Consider the following 18281-nt stretch of genomic DNA (forward strand, 5'->3'; position numbering starts at 1 on the left):
TAATAAACAAGTCGCGTAAGGCGAAATTACTACATTTAGTCAGAGACATACATTGAATCTATGTCTCTGATTTAGTCAAGCTGTGGAACTCACAGAATGAAACTGAACGCACTGCATTTTTTCACAATGACCGTAGTCCGCCGCTTGTGCATAACGGAGTGAAACTGACGAGCTTGTTCAGCGCGGTAGTGGTTTCGCTGTGCTGCATAGCAGTGACGCTTTTCTGTACCTCTCTTCGTTTTAACTTTCTGAGCGTGTTTTTAATCCAAACATATCATAATATCTATATGTTTTTGGAATCAGGAACCGACATGGAATAAGATGAAATTGTTCTTAAATCGATTTCGGAAATTTAATTTTGATCATAATTTTTATATTTGTAATTTTCAGAGCTTGTTTTTAATCCAAATAGAACATCTATATCTATATACGGCTTGTCTGTGTCTCTCTGTCTGTCTGTCTGTCTGTTGGTCACTTCGCGATGCACGGCCAAAGTTCTCGATGGATCTGCTTCAAATTTGGTGGGCATATTCAGGTACACCCAAAACACAATCTGGTCGATGCAAATTTTCAACACGTGCTCTCAGCGCGCAGCGCTGAACCGATTTTGGTTTTTCTGTACATCCATTCCCAGTAACTCTTCCTTATCTTCTCCAGTGTTTTGCGCGTTTATCTCCCTTCCTTCGTACGGTGCGCCGGCGAAGCCGGCGTACACCCGGCAAAGCCGGGTCCCCGGCGAAGCCGGGTATTCGGCTCTACTTCTTCCCGGCGAAACGGGTATTCATCTAGTATTTATATGTTTTTGGAATCAGGAAATGATGTAGAATAAGATGAACGTAAATTTGGATCGTTTTATATAAATAAAAAAAAGTATTACAATTTTCAGATTTTTAATGACCAAAGTCATTAATTAATTTTTAAGCCTCCAAGCTGAAATGCAATACCGAAGTCAGGCCTTCGTCGAAGATTGCTTGGCCAAAATTTCAATCAATTTTATTGAAAAATGAGGGTGTGACAGTGCCGCCTCAACTTTTACAAAATGCCGGATATGACGTCATCAAAGACATTTATCGAAAAAATGAAAAAAACCGTCTGGGAATATCATACCCAGGAACTCTCATGAAACATTTCATGAAGATCGGTCCAGTAGTTTACTCTGAATCGCTCTACACACACACACACACACACACACACATCATACACCACGACCCTCGTCTCGATTCCCCCTCTATGATAAAACATTTAGTCAAAACTTGACTAAATGTAAAAACAAGCACAAGAGAAAAAGGGGAAAAAACTATTTTAAACGGATCGGGGAATAGGGGGTTGTGGCCGACTTGGCAACAGCTTGTCAAAATGTTTTATTTTATTTTGTGTACTACTTATTTATTAATTTTAATTCAGTTTTAAAGGTAATGATTTATTCATTTATTTTTGTCTGTCTGGATCGTGTTTGTTTTTTCTCCTTTACATCTCCCGCATTAGACTCATAAGGTAGGTAAATGGAAGCCTATTTTTCATGAAGATTGCCGTCATGTGCCTGTGTTCTTACAGATTTCGAAGAAAGCCGCGGGAAAACGTCGTAGCCAAGGACGCTAAAGTGACAGTGACATAACCATGAATGTCTCCATTTTCAGACATAGAAATCGAGACAACAGACTCACTACAGCTGCGTGATGCACGCACATCTGTGCCTGACTGCTGGTATTTAGCACTGACAAGTCTCTCTCTCGCAGAACAACCGTACATTCAGAGGTAAGTGTGTGCTGGGCTCGCCTCACGCTCTTCTGCGCCGAACACGTAGACAAGCAGCCAATCAGCGCGGGTCTCTCACCACAAATTGTCTGCCGTGGTATCGATCGCACCGGCAAGCAGCATCAGCAGCAGACTCAGAACAGACACTCGCCTGCTGTTCCGGTGACCGTCTGCGGCTAAGCTCGAATAATTTCGATCCCGATGGATTGTGTGCGTGTGATATGGAGGGATCAAGCTCACTAACGCTGGCTTGATTAACCCCGCTACATCGGCGTACCCTCCGCTTCTTGAGGGGAGATTTTCATCCATTTGCCCTTGCCGAATCTAGGAATCACCTTGTCTTGAGAGTCTGAAAGATGGCGGACCCTGCGGAAGGTGGGGGTTCGGAACAAGATGATGTTTCATTCCTTCGAACGGTAAGTTCATCTACATCTAGCGTCGGTGGAAATGTACGTGAGCGGAGTAGCAAGACTGCTATGGCAATGTTTGCATTTGAACTTTCGTTTTCTCACTTCGTTAGGTGGCATAGAACACATCAGAATGTCGTCAGCTGGGTTTAGTTTCACTTGGAGGTGAAAAGTTCCGTATTAGGAAAAAATGCAACAGGCTGCTTATTGTGTGAAATCAGTTTCATCGATTGACATTTGTGGCAACTGCTTTTTATTTTTATTTTATTAGTTTAATTGATTGAGCTCTGACAAAAAGAAACAGTTGTTGAAAGTACTGGATCAATCATACAATATAAACGTCAACAAAGAACAAGAACAAAGTTGGTAATTTACACACTGGTGTTTGATTAACTCCTGTGAATTCATGTCAATTACAGGAATAGAAGGTTTGGTGTCTGGTTCAGAAAGTGACCTGCAGACTTTTGGTTGATTACTCTGCTGTCAATGTCACTGATCTTGGGATAACATTGCAAAAGAAGAAAGATGTTGAACGGGTTTGAAGGTGGAGCTAATCTTTAAGCAGTTCCACACAGTTCAAGTCAAAGAAGCAACATACATTATCAGTAACTCACTATAACTACTATTGCTAATGCTATGCAGCAATGTTTTTTTCCTCAAGTTCTCTTAGCAAAAGTTGCAGTTATTACCTCAGCATGGTGTACATCAGTGCCAGTTGGTATCAGGATTTGCGTACACGTTTATGCAGGAAATTATTTACACCATTGCCACTACCAGGCCTGTTACAGTAATTGGTTCCACGGGACTGCTCCTTTGTAACATTTTTATTGTTAAATTGTGTGAATACTGAAAGTGAAAAAGCATACATCATTCAATTCTTTTATGTGGTATCAATTATGTGTTTAAAATAATAGAACCACAGTGCTGTTGCCAGACTTGTTAAAGGAAAATTGGTCCGTTAGGCAAACAGCATTCAAAATACATGTTGGTCAAAATGTCCAAACCGCTTACCGCAAAACAAATTGTTGTGTCAAAACACTTCGCACTTGTCAATGTTGTGTCAAAACCGTAAGTGAAAACGTGTCCCACTTGTTATATATAAAGTTATCGAACATTCGACTGGCCTGGGGTCAGAATATATGCGTTAGATCAAAAAGGTATGCCTGAATGACCGAACACAGAGGCCTGGTATATTGGAAACATCATACATTTTTTATGTCAAATGTCCAGGTGTTTTACAGTATATTCTCTGAAGTGCAGCTGGTAGTTCTCTATAGTTCATTAGCACTGAACTTGCATATAATTACAGGGATGTCGTTAGGCGTCGGACATCGGACATAGACCGATTAAGAGGCTCAAATGTCCGATTCACATAGCCGCATGGCGGTCAGATGGCCTATCGTTTTGAACTGAGCGCTGGCATTGTCCAATAATAACTCAATTCCTTCGGACAGCGCGATATTCGTTAACCCTTTCCCTGCCTGTAAGACGTCAGCTGACGTCCTACGTAAAGTGCATCCCCAGTGCCTATAGGACGTCCACTGACGTCCTCGCTTATTCCGACTTTTCCTGCATCCGTATCTGGATCAAAAGTAGTAAGCTATCTTCAAACGGTTAGCGTAAACCGTTGGGATGGTTAAATTTAGAAGGAATTGCTAGGTACGTCATAGGGAAAGTCGTTTTTTCCGATTGCCGATTTGCTACTGGCTGCTCAGAGAGGAGTTTCCCGTGTAAACAATGGCGTCGCACGCTTCGCCACAGCAGCCATGTGGTTCTAAACAGACAACGTACACCACTTTGCAAGCTCTGCAGCTGATTATGGAAGATGAGGGAACTAGTTCTGATATTAATTTGCAGTCAGATGATTCTTTAGAGCACGAGAATGATTGTGACAGTGAGTACGATGTTGATATGCAGCAGTTACTCGAGCGACTTCAGGAACCTGACGCTGTGCAGTCCGACTCGCAGGTAGAACACGCAGGACCAAAAGACGGGTAATTAATGAAACTGAAAGAATACTATTCACAGTAGATGCAGTTTCAATCCAGAATCAAAATCCGCATTCATTTTCCTACAAAAACCATATAACATGTCCTCAGCTAACTGTAATAGTTTGTGTGCTAGAAGTTTTTTTTAAATTATTACTGTTCCAACCTCAAATTATCCTGGCACTGGGTATGCACTTAATTAATTGTTTACTGGCAGTGAACTTAATGTTCCTTTCAAGATACACATTTTCAAAAAGCGACCAAGCACTCTCGTGTACAGGTGCAAGTTGTGCAGTGCGGATCTTGCGTTTGGGTGACACCCGTCTGCAGCACATTGAAGTTAGGAGTATAGGAGACAACTCCAACTGACTAAGTCTTGCGTCTGCTTTTGCTTTCAGTTCAAGATATTTTGACAAAGCGCACTGAGTTATGCCACCGAAAAATAAAAATAAAGCCTGTCAAAGTTCAACAAAAGCTGAACATGTTTGGCTATTCAACGGCATCCTGTGCTACATTAGGGTCAAAAACAGGGGGGATCACGGCGAGCGTCATTCTTGAAAATGAAAAAATTCTGACGTTCTATTGAAATTTCTGAAAGCAGACCTGTTTACCCTTACGATTTTGGCGTAATTTATTACGATTTTCTGCACAAAATACGCCATTCCGCTATCCGTGTCAAGACTACAATTTTCATAAATAAAAAAAATGTAAAAACAAATTTTTTTAAAATTTTTTTTTTTTTAATCAATTCACATGTTTGGCATTGTTTTTTCAATGGAAAAATGGGGTGAAAAAGCACAGGACTGACCAGAGATCATGTCTGTCTGATGAGACGCTGGAGAGCCTTCTAGTGGTGAAGTCTCGCCCTCACTCATTCGGCAAGCGCAAGTACAGTAGAGAAGCGCTTGACACACTGAAAAAAGCCTACTACGAGCAAAAGAAAAAGAATCAGTGATGCATGTGCTTTTGATGTGATCTTCGTTGAAATTATGATGACTACAAAAACTGACTGATGTGTTTTGTTTGTGAATGATGGATATATGTGCATGATTGCGTTTCGCAGACACAGTTGTCATGTGCGTTGTAATTGGCGACGAATGCTGGATGATTACTATTTTTGTGCCAGGATTACTATTTTTGGGGCTGAGCATTACTCCAAAACACTTATGTGGGTAAACAGGTCTGTGAAAGTGAAAGCGGTCAAATGTCCTATTGATGCTGAAGAGCTAGGACATTTGTCCTATAGGTATGAATGTGTAGCAACATCCCTGTAAGGCCTAAAAAAAAAATAGGTGTGGTTACGGTAACCCGACCTACCCTATTTTTAGGGGCCGACCCTATAACTTTTTATTACATTTGTCAAAAAAACAAAAAACAAAAAACACAAGAAAACGAGTGCAAAAAACGCAATGAAAGCGAAAGCGCCCGAGTCGCACACTTATTTCCCTGTCAAGTAGGTTTAATTTGTACACATTAGAAAAAAAAGTTAAAAAAAAAAAGTGATTGCCTACCTTCCTACCCTATTTTTTTTGGCTATGTTACCGTAACCACACCTATTTTTGACTCACATGCGAAGCAAAAGTGAGTCTATGTACTCACCCGAGTCGTCCGTCCGTCCGTCCGGACGTCCGGAAAACTTTAACGTTGGATATTTCTTGGACACTATTCAGTCTATCAGTACCAAATTTAGCAAGATGGTGTATGATGACAAGGCCCCAAAAAACATACATAGCATCTTGACCTTGCTTCAAGGTCAAGGTCGCAGGGGCCATAAATGTTGCCTAAAAAACAGCTATTTTTCACATTTTTCACATTTTCTCTGAAGTTTTTGAGATTCAATACCTCACCTATATATGATATATAGGGCAAAGTAAGCCCCATCTTTTGATACCAGTTTGGTTTACCTTGCTTCAAGGTCAAGGTCACAGGAGCTCTTCAAAGTTGGATTGTATACATATTTTGAAGTGACCTTGACCCTGAACTATGGAAGATAACTGTTTCAAACTTAAAAATTATGTGGGGCACATGTTATGCTTTCATCATGAGACACATTTGGTCACATATGATCAAGGTCAAGGTCACTTTGACCCTTATGAAATGTGACCAAAATAAGGTAGTGAACCACTAAAAGTGACCATATCTCATGGTAGAAAGAGCCAATAAGCACCATTGTACTTCCTATGTCTTGAATTAACAGCTTTGTGTTGCATGACCTTGGATGACCTTGACCTTGGGTCAAGGTCACATGTATTTTGGTAGGAAAAATGTGTAAAGCATGTGAGTCGTATGGGCTTTGCCCTTCTTGTTTTTTTGGCCTAATTATATATCAGGCTCGGGTCTGTTTACACTAGAGCAGTAAAGCTTTGATGCATAACACAGCAGTTGCTGATGCTGGAGTTTAGAAAACAATGCATGCATGTGTGAAGAAGACTTGCAGCGTATTACAGGTACCACTGTGTTGTGTATGGAGGCACCTTGTTCTGTTTTGTTGACTGCCATGCCCCCTCCTCCTCCTCTGTCTACCACCTCCAACCCTGTGCAGGTAGTCTAGCTGTTACACTGGAGCATGCCACTGCCAGAGAAGCAGGAAAATGCCAGAGGCACTCATACTGTTGCATTGCTCCGACTCTGTGGTATGACTCTTGCACACAGGTAATCCAGCTCTGTGCTTGTGTCACTGCCAGCTGGAAGGAAGCCTTCACACTGAAATGAAGGCAGTGATGCCTGATTGAGCGATGACTATGAAAAAAGAAATCAGCTGTCAGTTGTCTGACCTCAGACTCAGTTTCAAATGTTTACCTAGCTGAAGTGCAAGCTTTCAATCAATCAATCAATGAGGCTTATATCGCGCATATTCCGTGGGTACAGTTCTAGGCGCTCTGCAGTGATGCCGTGTGAGATGAAATTTTATACGGCCAGTAGATTGCAGCCATTTCGGCGCATATTTACCTTTCACGGCCTATTATTCCAAGTCACACGGGTATGGGTAGACAATTATTAACTGTGCCTAAGCAATTTTGCCAGGAAAGACCCTTTTGTCAATCGTGGGATCTTTAACGTGCACACCTAATGTAGTGTACACGGGGGGAGGGTTCGGACACCGAAGAGAGTCTGCACACAAAGTTGACTCTGAAATAAATTTCCGCCGAACCTGGGATCGAACTCACGCTGACAGCGGCCAACTGAATACAAATCCAGCGCGCTACCAACTGAGCTATATCCCCGCCCAATTACAAACTATTTATTACAAACTATTGAAGGCTAAACATATATTTAGAGTGTGATAAAATCCTGCAATTTTTTCTGTTCCCTGCCACTTGTGCCAGTAAATATTTGTATACAAAGGATTACCTGTATTTACCTGAATTGACAACTTACAGTGTGCACTTGATGTTTAAATGAATACACCACACACACACACATTGTTGTTGTTGTTCTTCTTCTTTTTTGTTTATTTAACGGATTGTTGCCCATTAAAGCAAGTTACCCAGGACGTCATATGATGTCCCGCAGGCAGTGAAAGGGCTAAATTACGGGCTTAAAATAATAAATCTTAATCAGTTTTAGCTGAGATCTGTTATTTTTGGACATTGTTTGATGACTAAGCTTGATTTTCATCAGGAAATTGTACTACAGTAAAACTTGAGTCTAGCGGACCCTTGTTGTAACGGCCACCTGCTACATACGGACAGTTTATCATGGAACGAACACGATTTCAACAATAACTAACCTTTAACGGACGGACACCTGCCACTTACGGACGCGGACACGATTTTTCGGACCGTAGGAAGTGTAAACACTGTCAAAAACGGACACTACGTACATGAAAACGCAACTTCGAAAACTCGACTGTTATTCAAGTCAGTGCTCGGCAGCCGTAGCACAAATGGTTGTTGATTGGTTGTCCTGTCCCTTCTCTGACCAATCAGTGGCTTGTTCAGATGGAGACTCACTTTCGCTTTTCCGCATTGACATTGTGGATACAGTCACAACCAAAAGCAACAGTACTGTGTTTGAAAATGGAATCTCCAGCAGGAAAAAGAAAAGCGTTGACTTTAGAGCAGCTTTTTTTTTTTTTTTACCTTGAAAATTTGGAATTTCCCGTTGAACCACCGATGAAGAGTCAGCTATTTTTAGCTTTGTGACGTCCGACTTGTGTAAGTTTGAATGCACAGTGTGTGTAGCGAACGGGGTAGGTGGGGGGGGGGGGGGGGGGGGATGTTGCTGTTGTTGTTGTTTGCTACATGTATCATTTGTTTACTCACATTTTCAGTGAGTCTCATGTTCAATCCATTGAAAGGGGCTGTTGGCCCATATGTATTCAATAGCTCAATTCTCTCTCTCTCTCTCTCTCTCTCTCTCTCTCTCTCTCTCTCTCTCTCTCTCTCTCTCTCTCTCTTCCTGTCACCGCCCTGAATCTGTGCTTTGTACAATGATCTGGTAATTTTATTTAAGTAATTTTATTTCAGTTTTTACCTTGTGTTTTGTGTTGAAAAATAAATACATACTCCAGGATTGACAAAACTGTCACAGTCTTGTACATGTTTTTACGTGCTCTTTGTAAAATATTGCCCCGGCCCCTCCACCTGTGAAGAAAGGACACCTGTCTAATAGGGACAGCATTACCATACCCCAAGGGTGTCCTTTAGAGACAGGTTTTACTGTAACAACAGTAACAATAACATTGTGGATAACTTTTCTTCTTCTACTTCTACAGGAGGTTGGGGAGAGCTTTTGTCTTTAGGGACATCACAGTACTGATATTGAAGCACACAGATTGAGCTATAAGTCATGTTGACGTTCAAAGACGTTATTTCTTATGAAGTATGAATTCAGGCTTCTGCCAAACTCTTCAATCTGTCACAGCAACAAAGCATTCAGCAGTCAAGCAAAGTATTCATTTTTTATTATCTGTGCTAGGGACAAATGGATTACCTTACAATACTGAGGGGTTTAGTTAACTTCATTATCATGACTTTTCATCGAGTACAAATGTACTTTACTGGTGGTATGTTGTCGTCCAATCCCCCCACCCCCCAAGTGTGAATTATGCTACACAAATGAAACCAATTAAATGATATTTGTAATGGCTGCCCTTGGTTGTCAAAACTCCAGTTCACAATCACTGCTTTTAATCACATGTATAGTGCAGTACACATTTAATGTTAGTATTACTCTAGCTTTGGGTGACAGACACCATTCTAGTTGAAAGTTTCCAGTCGTGAAACATCAAGTCAGCTGAGCATTTCTGTCTCTTGCCCAGATTCCAGTAACACCAACAGTCGATTAGTGTAAGCTATTTGGAATGGGTTCTTCACTTCGGTATCTGGGGAGCTGTTACCATAGTGTTAGGGACTGTCTCTGGAATTGGCAGCTCTGTGTTGAAGTACAATTCCATTTTCGTGCTGGGCAGTGTGATAGTGCTATTAGTCCCTTCTGATTGCTTGTGCAAATTACTGCACTGGAGTTTTGTGGGTAGGACCTGAGCGGTAGAATAGTATAGCTAGATGTGTGCAGCCTCAGTCTGGTGCTGGTACTGTAGTTAGTTACATGTCTTGTCATTTGCACTCAGGCAGTATTAGACTAACATCTGCCTTATGGCTTGTGTTATAGAGAATTATGCTGAGCCCTGCAAATTGCTTGCTGGGGCTATGTACCTTTACTAGAGGCAGAATTACATTGCCGCATGATGATCTTTTTATTTCTCCTTGTCAAACCAATGTTGGTCCCGTGCCATTAGTCAATAGTAATTGCTCACACTCACAGTCACATGACGTGAACTTGTTAGGAACTGTTCAAACATGTATACTTGATAGACAGCTTGGTAGGATCAGTTTGTTATTTGCCCCTCAAAATGATTTAAAGTATTGTACAAATTACGATAATCATAATTAATTTCCAGTTACAACTTACATTCATATTTTGTGTTAACTGTAATGTTCTGTACTGTCAACGTATGTTGCTATTGTTAGTGTGTCTGGTATTGGTAATGTTGAGCTGGTCATTGCCGCATTTTTCTATGAGGCATTAATAGTCTGACCCCGGTCCTGTTGGCGGTATGAAAATTTTGACATGTAGGAAGTCTTTAGACAGAAATTTTTGTTGTTGTTACCAGCACGTTTTGACCCATACACTACATACTTTCAATCCAGGTCCAACTGACCAATGTCCTCTGAGTCTGGGAACAACACTGGTGTTATTATGTGCAGTGTTTGTATCGTAGAATCTGACATGTAAAACAAGGTGGACACCACCGATACATCTGGCTATATATAGTGCAACAGCAAGTAAAAAATCATTCTTTTCTGGAGATTAAAGAAATGCAAGAAGCCATTTGGAGTGTCATGCAGACAGCACACTGCCCAGACCCAGCAGTATAGCCTCGTATAAAGATCATTGGGTAGTTCATCTTGGTGCTTAATCACATCTCCCCTCGGAGATTGAAGGGCTGTGTCGGCGCCCAGGAGTTTAGCTCATTGATTTTTCTCCCCTTCTTTGACTGGCGCCATGAAGCCCACTTCCAGTAGCATTACCATACTTTTTTCTTGTTCCTTGCTTGGCCAACTTTTCCCTCCAAGTTCAAAGCAGAACCTCTCTTAGTGTCAGTGCTTGGGAGTCACAGCTTCGATTTCTTTGGACTCATACGTTAACCCATACTTGGCTTAAAGGTACTGAACTTGTCAAATCCAGGTGCACGGAGCCCCTGGGACTTTTAGTCATACCTTAGGCAGCTATCCGTTAAAAGAACTACCACGTTTCATTGACTTGCACCCAAAGAGTCAAGAACTGCGATTTTGGAAAGTACTTGTCGAAGTCTCGTCGCAAGTTATTGTAATCCATATGTTTAATTCTCCCGTTAGGGTCACCACCATAAGCTTGAGCTTGTTGATGATCTGTAACATGTATCATGTTCAACTACATATGAATTGTTGAATAAACACTGTTTAAACCAACTGCGATTTTTTTTACGAATTAATTTCGTACTCGGACCCGGCTGGTCTTGACCTATTTTTGGATCTAAATTTAGATCAGGTAGATCACCACATCATGCACAAAAAGACAGTCACTAGCAAACTATGTCAGACATCATCATGAGTTTGTGTAAAACAAAATGGAGGCCGGAATCACTCAGTTGAATCGAACTCCGACCAAACACCACGTAATAACTAGGTTAATTTATGCACTCGCGTGAACAAGAAACTGTCGAGCTTCACAGATGTCGTCGTTGGGTAGTTTTGGGTTTGTTTTACTACCATAGGAGGATTTTTGAACTGTAAATGCACTCAGCTGCAACAAAAACGCAAAACGAAGGCTGTGAACTGCACTGTGCCTTTAAACAAAACTTTATTCACTTTTAATATCTTGACATATATATATATACCGGTATATATATATGTATATATATATATCCCATGACCTCCCTTCTTTGTCTCTGTAAATGTACTCTAGGTATATTTCTTGTATTTTCATTGTAGGCCTACTCTTGTCAAATCCATGATGTAACTATTGCACTCTTCAAACACATAAAATAGTGAATAAATAAGGGTGCACGAAATACATCATAGCTGGCTCTACTTTTTGTCGTCCTTGACATTCCAAAAGCAAATGTACCTGTAAGACCGGATGTGCAAGGTGTCACCACGCTTTTGAGAACATGCGCGAGAGTCGTTCAGTGCTATAGCTTAGTTTTGGTCTCGTCTTGCCGAGACTATCATCACAGCGTCATAGATTTTATGAAGTCTGTCATCCATCGCGTCATATTATGGGGACGTAATCTATTATGTTTCCTTCTATTCGCAGTTCTGTTTCTCTCTTGTGATCAACATGACAAGCCGTATGTGTCTGAGTGTGTGTGCTCGTGTTCTCAACTAAAACAGAAGTCAAACTAGCAATCGTTAAAAACCCAGTCCGTTCGAGAAGCAGTGTTATGCTCATGTGAAGTTACAGTGTACCTGGTACACACGTTCTTATCGGTACATCATCGACTACGACTGTTCTCGGGACAAGCTGTTCAATGCAATTTGCGAGTTTTTCCAGCTCTTCTGTGGTGCAGTAGGCCCTTATAGACGATGAAGGTGTCCAAGATCTCAGGAGATGCGTGTGTAACCACTAGGTATTCAGTCAAATCCGTGTAAGAGGCAGCTGACGGGGACAACCAAGCCACCATTATGCACCGACTTGACATAGATCAACAGATGTGCCTTTAGAATAATGTATGTGCAGAGGTGCCTCATCTGAACAGACAACTAAAGCTTGATGTTTCCGTCACACGTTGTCTTTTGGATCTTCATGGGATATACAGTTTATAACACTTGTGATTTTGTATATGGCTTGTATTTCAGTCAAGACCCAGCGGGAATATCAAAGGGACTCACTCGCCAAAGGCTCGTGAGTCCCTTGATATTCATCTGCTGGGTCTTGACTGAAATACAAGCCATATAAAAAACCACTCGTGTTGTAACCTCTATATATATACATGTATATATATATGTACAAAATCTGGCATTAACTTTAAGGATCCATACTCAAGCATATAGCTTATATTAGCGCACCCATACTTAGGTTCATATTTATAGATATAAGTTTATAAATAATTCTTTTTGCTTAAGTTTGTAAACAGAAATTGTGTTATTGCACATTATTGTACATGTTACGCATAAGCCATGATAAAATGTGAAACATTAACATCAGATCCTCAAGCCAATCAAACTGTTGTGACTGATTCGGTAGCAAGTGTGACCAGAAAAAGTACAGCCAAGTAAAGGCAACTGAAGTAAACCTTTGATCAGCTTTGAATTGATTACTGCCTTTCTCTCCTCTGGTTGTAATGCATTCGGAAGAGTGAAGTCCTGGTCCAGATCCAGATTTTCAAATTCCATTCAGAACAGAAAGACGTCAAGGCTACACATTGTATTCTTCCCACCCCGACACAAATTTGACATGCTTGACTAGAAAGGTCTCTTTGGTGAAAAAATTACAAATTCTTGCTGCAATTGTACAAAATGATGCCAGTGGCTCCAGAATCCATGATTGGGAGGGTTCTGGTATTAGTCCACTAGTCTGGACATCTCAAAACTGTCTGGCCTAGTACGGTGGTAGGTAGAACAAATTTGTGGTATGATTGAGGGAATGGATGGAGTTAGTGGGGATGCAGGGAGGAAGGGGGCGCATTTCGAGGGAAATGATGATTAACATAGTCATGCAGCGCTCACTGTGGTACAGCTTAAAGAATTGTTTTCTCCCAGTGAATCAGTACACTTATTAACTTGTTACGGACATGTGTACCTGACACGGGTTCCAGACATCCCATCATGGAAACAATCATGATGTGCGTGCATGCACAATCACACATTCCTTCTATGTAGAAAGTCTCATGCAAGATATTTGAGTCACATATTGCACTTTTGATCAAACTCCTCCTTATGTCTTTCAGTTTCATGCCGTTCAGTGGGGCCAGGATGTAGCTCAGTCGGTAGCGCGCTGGATTTGTATCCAGTTGGCCGCTGTCAGCGTGAGTTCGTCCCCACGTTCAGCGAGAGATTTATTTCTCAGAGTCAACTTTGTGTGCAGACTCTCCTCGGTGTCCGAACACCCTCGTGTGTACACGCAAGCACAAGACCAAGTGCGCACGAAAAAGATCCTGTAATCCATGTCAGAGTTCGGTGGGTTATAGAAACATGAAAATACCCAGCATGCTTCCTCCGAAAACGGCGTATGGCTGCCTAAATGGCGGGGTAAAAAACGGTCATACACGTAAAATTCCACTCGTGCAAAATACACGAGTGTACGTGGGAGTTTCAGCCCACGAACGCAGAAGAAGAAGATGCCGTTCAGTTTGTTGCATTATTGATGAGAAACGTTTTTATTTGATGCCAGGATGACATGGTGTGTCTGAGCTGCCTGTCTCCCGCTTCCTCCAAAGACAGCAATGCTACAGACAGAGTATGCCTGTCGGCCGAGGGCTTCGGCAATCGCATGTGCTCCCTGGAGGGTATATCAAACAAGGTAAAGTGAATTTGTTTCTGCCAGATACATCTTGCAACTGTCATTGAGAGTTCTGTGTTAATTGACCTGCATGGCTTCCTGGAGGCTGTTCTTTGCTGTTGGCCCTACAGACTTGGTTTCATCTGTGATACAGTGCAACCTCCCTTTTAACAAGTTTGAGAAAATCGAAAATTTCAAAACTAAATTTTCATTTAATTAATATACTTACTCAACTCACATAAATGGCATTAACTTCAGTTCATTGCTAAGATATTGAAGTAGTACTCGACCCTGGTAAGGGGGGAAGTAACTCCCTAAGAAAAACAATCCGTAGTCAAGGACGGGAGTCACCTCCCCTACCGGTAACCCGCACATGCGCGGTCCTGCTACCGGCCGTCATTCCCCCACGGAAACACACACCTGTAACACATATAATGTTAGCGGGGATGGATGGGAGGGTATAAACGATGTGAGTTGAGTAAGTATATTAATTAAATGAAAATTTAGTTTTGAAATTTTCGATTCAATCACATATTCTTACCTCAACTCACATAAATGGCAGATTGCACATAAAGGCGGTGGGATACTCACATTAATCTCTTGGAAGTATCTGGCCTGCGGCAACCATAGCTGGGAGGCAGTTGGTACCATCCAGATGAGTGCTGGCAATGCCCCGGAGGTAGTAGCTGAGGAAGACATCATGAGTCGTCCAGTATGCAGCCTTGAGGACGTCTGACATCCTTCCAGACTTGAGGACAGCTAAGGAAGTTGCCCACGCTCAAGCCTCGTGCGTACGAGGTGATCGAGGAGGAAGGGCTGACTGCCCCCCCCCCCTTTTTGTGTCTGCCACCACTGATAAGCATGCCTTATAAGTGTGGAAGACCATCTGGAAAGCGTGGTTTTTGCAAAGTCTTTATTTCGGGCTGAAATGATCGAAATAAACAACAACTTCGGAGCTGATGCTCGAAACGGAGCGGTGCGCGACAAGTAAGCCTTAAGCGCGCGTACCGGGCAGTTAGAAAAATCCGGATCGCCGGGGGCTAAAAATGTCCCGGAGAGGCCGAATGGAAATGATCGGTGAAAGTGGACCAGGTTTTTGATTCTTGGCGAGAAAATCGGGACGGACACGCAGTGAAACCGAGCCGTCTCTTCCGAAAGTGATATCCCGGTCTAGGCCTGAGAGGCCGTGGATCTCACTGCCCCTCCGCGCGGAAGCGAGCAGTATGAGCATGAGAGTTTTGCGCGTAAGGTCAGAGAGACTAGCGTCTTGTAAAGGTTCAAAAGCACTAGAACGGAGAAATTCGAGTACTAGAAGAACGTCCCAAGCCGGGACAGAAGTTCTCTCCGTTGCAGAACTGAGGGCCGCGCCCTTTAGCACACTCGCGATAACTCCCCCGAGGGAGATGGAGCGTCCAAGTTGCTTAAAAGTAACAGAGATGGCTGAGCGGCGAGCGCGCAAAGCGGACGCGGCGCGTCCCCGAGCGGAGAGCCATGCCAGATGGTTTGCGACCTGCATTGATCGCAGGGCGACCGGGACAACATTGTTAGCCGCAAACCATCGGGTCCAAGCCAGCCAGTGTGACTAGTAGACAGAGGAGGTGGCCTGTGAGCCTTCTGGCCTAAGTCCAAAAGCGAAAACGGAGGCGCCTGAACACCCCAGTGATCTCCGAACCCTTCCAGGCGTGAGGATCCAGGCCCTCGGGGCGATGTGCAGAGTCCCCGTTCTGGGCTGGAAAAACTCCCCTCGCCGGCGGCCGAGCGGGATTGGCGGGCCGCTGGTGAGCCGCATGGGGTCCGGGAACTAATGCTGACTGGGCCAGCGCGGTGCCACGAGAAGGAGATGAAGCCGCTCCAAGACGGCTTTAGGCTGAACCCTTCCGATGAGTGGAGTGGGAGGGAAGGCGTAAGCCTCTAGCCCTGCCCAGCCGATCGTCATCGCTTCGATCTGCCAAGCTTCCGGGCCCGGAAACAGACACAACGATCGGGAGGCGACGTGAAAATCTCGTGGCGAAAAGGACGACCATCGGACGCTCTACCTGCGCCCAAAGAAGGAGGAGCGCCTGATGGGTGATGGTCCACTCCGTGTGGAGGATCTGGAAGGAACGGCTGATGACGTCGGCAAGGACGTTCAGGCAGCCGGGCAGATAGCGAGCCGAGATCAGGATCTAAGAAAGAGTCTCGCATGCTCGGCTGGACCACAGCCGAGATCGGGACCCGCCCTGTTTGTTGGAATAAGCAGAGACCGCCGTGTTGTCGTAAAGAAACAACAAATGGGTGCCCTGGAAAGCGGAGAGAAAGTGATGAAACAGACGCCAAGGAGTGTTCATCCACTGAGGCGTGGTCTGCTGCAACCAGACCCCGAAACGGAACTGAGACGTCCCAGCCGTGTGACGTCGGATTCCAGACTGAACTGAGCGCCGCCTGAAAAGGGCGCGCCTGCAGTTTGTATAAACGACGTTGAGTGGGACGGACTGCCCACTCCCGTGAATCGAACACCATGCCTTGGTGCAACACCCCGGGGACAACCAAAATTCTGCCGTAAAGTCCCAAGAAGGGGTGGCCGAGAAACTCCTCTATAGCCTGCTTCCGCAGAAAGAGAAGGATTTCCGCCTGTAAAGTCTCCTGAGCGTCTGGGCTGACCGGAAACCGGAAGTTGGCCGGCGCCCTGGACGAAGGGGCTTTGCCTTCCTGCCAAGGAAGGCGGAACCCCGATCGAATCACCCCCATGCTCCATAGGCTGCTTGTCCGAGACAGCCAAGCTGGCAGGACCCGGAAGAGGCCGCCTGCTACCAAAAGGGTAGAGGCTGGGGGGGGTGACTGGATCGGGGGTGGCTCATTGGGGGTTGGGCTTGCGCCCAGACCCCCGCTTCCCGAAGGAAGGTTTACGCTGGTAAGGACGGGACCGTGACCCACCCCTACCTGCGCGAGACGACTGCTGCCCAGAAGAGCTGTCTGGCGCTGACTCAGAACTCCGTGGTTTGTTGCTGTGCTGCTTAAGAGCGAGTTCCGTCAGTTGCACCACATGTTGGTCACGAGTTTCCTCAGTTTGCTGCCGAAGGGCATCCAAAGAGCGTGACCCCAGCAACGCACCCTCTGAAAAGGGAGAGACTCTCAAAGAGTCTATGGTGGCCTTATCCGTCAGGCGAGAGCCGTTAAGAAAAGCCTCGCGCCTCCAGAACACCACCTGAGAGTAGAGCCGAGCAGCAAGCGTCATCTGACTGTCAGTGACCTTCGCAAGCGCCGCCAGGAGCATGGCAGCATCAGCCTCAATAGCATCGTCACGAAACCTAAAAGGCTCGATGGACGAAGCGATGGCTCTCGTGAGAGACCGGATGAGCGTTTCCGCTAAAGAGGTCAGTTCAAGGGAAGAACGCCCGCTTTCCTCCAGCCCGAGTAGACTCTGTTCCGTACAAACGGAAGTCCTATCTCGGCTATAACCATCCTGCCGCAAGCGAGCCAGTTCCGGAGTCACCGGAAGTGGAGCTGTGGGCAGCGAAAAAGAGGAGAGAAGAGAATGTGGCCTGCTAGGCAGCCGCGATCTTCTTGAGTTGGCTGGGAGGCCGCCGCCTGCCTGAGCCGAGGTTAACCAAGGCTGGGCAGAAGGGGGGGCTTCCCCATGAGCAGCCAAAAGAGGGTAGGGTGTGTTAGCGTCCGCCAACACCTGAGCCATCACAAACGGGACGGAAGGAGATTCCATGAAACGGAACTTCGCCCTCGTGTCCCCCGCGCCCGCAAAGTCTGCCAAAGCAGAAGGAGGGGGTGCGACAACAGTAGAGTCGGCGGAGACACCCTCAGGGAAGTACCGTGAGGTTATCTCCGCAGCCAACTCCAGAGTAGGGCCCAGCTTATTGGGAATCCGTAAGGGGGTAACGGATTCGGAACGATCCTCATCCCCTTCCTGTTCCTCTCCAAAACCTTCCTGATCTCCATCAGAAGGAGGGTCCGGTAAACCGGAAACCCACCCGTCCACGGAAGCGGAAGTGGCTAGAGTCGGTTGAACAATAGACGGAAGCGCCGCAAACTGTCCACCAACAGCACCGCCGACAACCGGAACCGCCGCGGCGGAACCGGAAGTCGGGGCCGGAAGTCGATGCGTAACCAGGGACGGGATAGCAGGGACACTGCCACCGGAACCACTAGCCCGCTG

General features: G+C 44.7%; 1 protein-coding gene across 7 annotated transcripts in view; it reads left to right on the forward strand.

Moving 5' to 3' along the window:
* The first annotated feature begins 1873 nt into the window (after nt 1–1873).
* Nucleotides 1874–18281, forward strand: part of LOC138952552 (ryanodine receptor-like) — a 203506-nt gene continuing 187098 nt past the window's right edge. For all 7 annotated transcript variants that reach the window (XM_070324235.1, XM_070324240.1, XM_070324239.1 and 4 more), the window contains exons 1-2: nt 1874–2171; nt 14027–14155. In XM_070324235.1, the coding sequence (XP_070180336.1) occupies nt 2112–2171; nt 14027–14155 (189 nt within the window). In that variant the 5' untranslated portion in view covers nt 1874–2111. The remainder of the gene's footprint in view (nt 2172–14026; nt 14156–18281) is intronic.

Source organism: Littorina saxatilis, linkage group LG17 (genome assembly GCF_037325665.1).
Source record: "Littorina saxatilis isolate snail1 linkage group LG17, US_GU_Lsax_2.0, whole genome shotgun sequence".
Classification (NCBI taxonomy): domain Eukaryota; kingdom Metazoa; phylum Mollusca; class Gastropoda; order Littorinimorpha; family Littorinidae; genus Littorina; species Littorina saxatilis.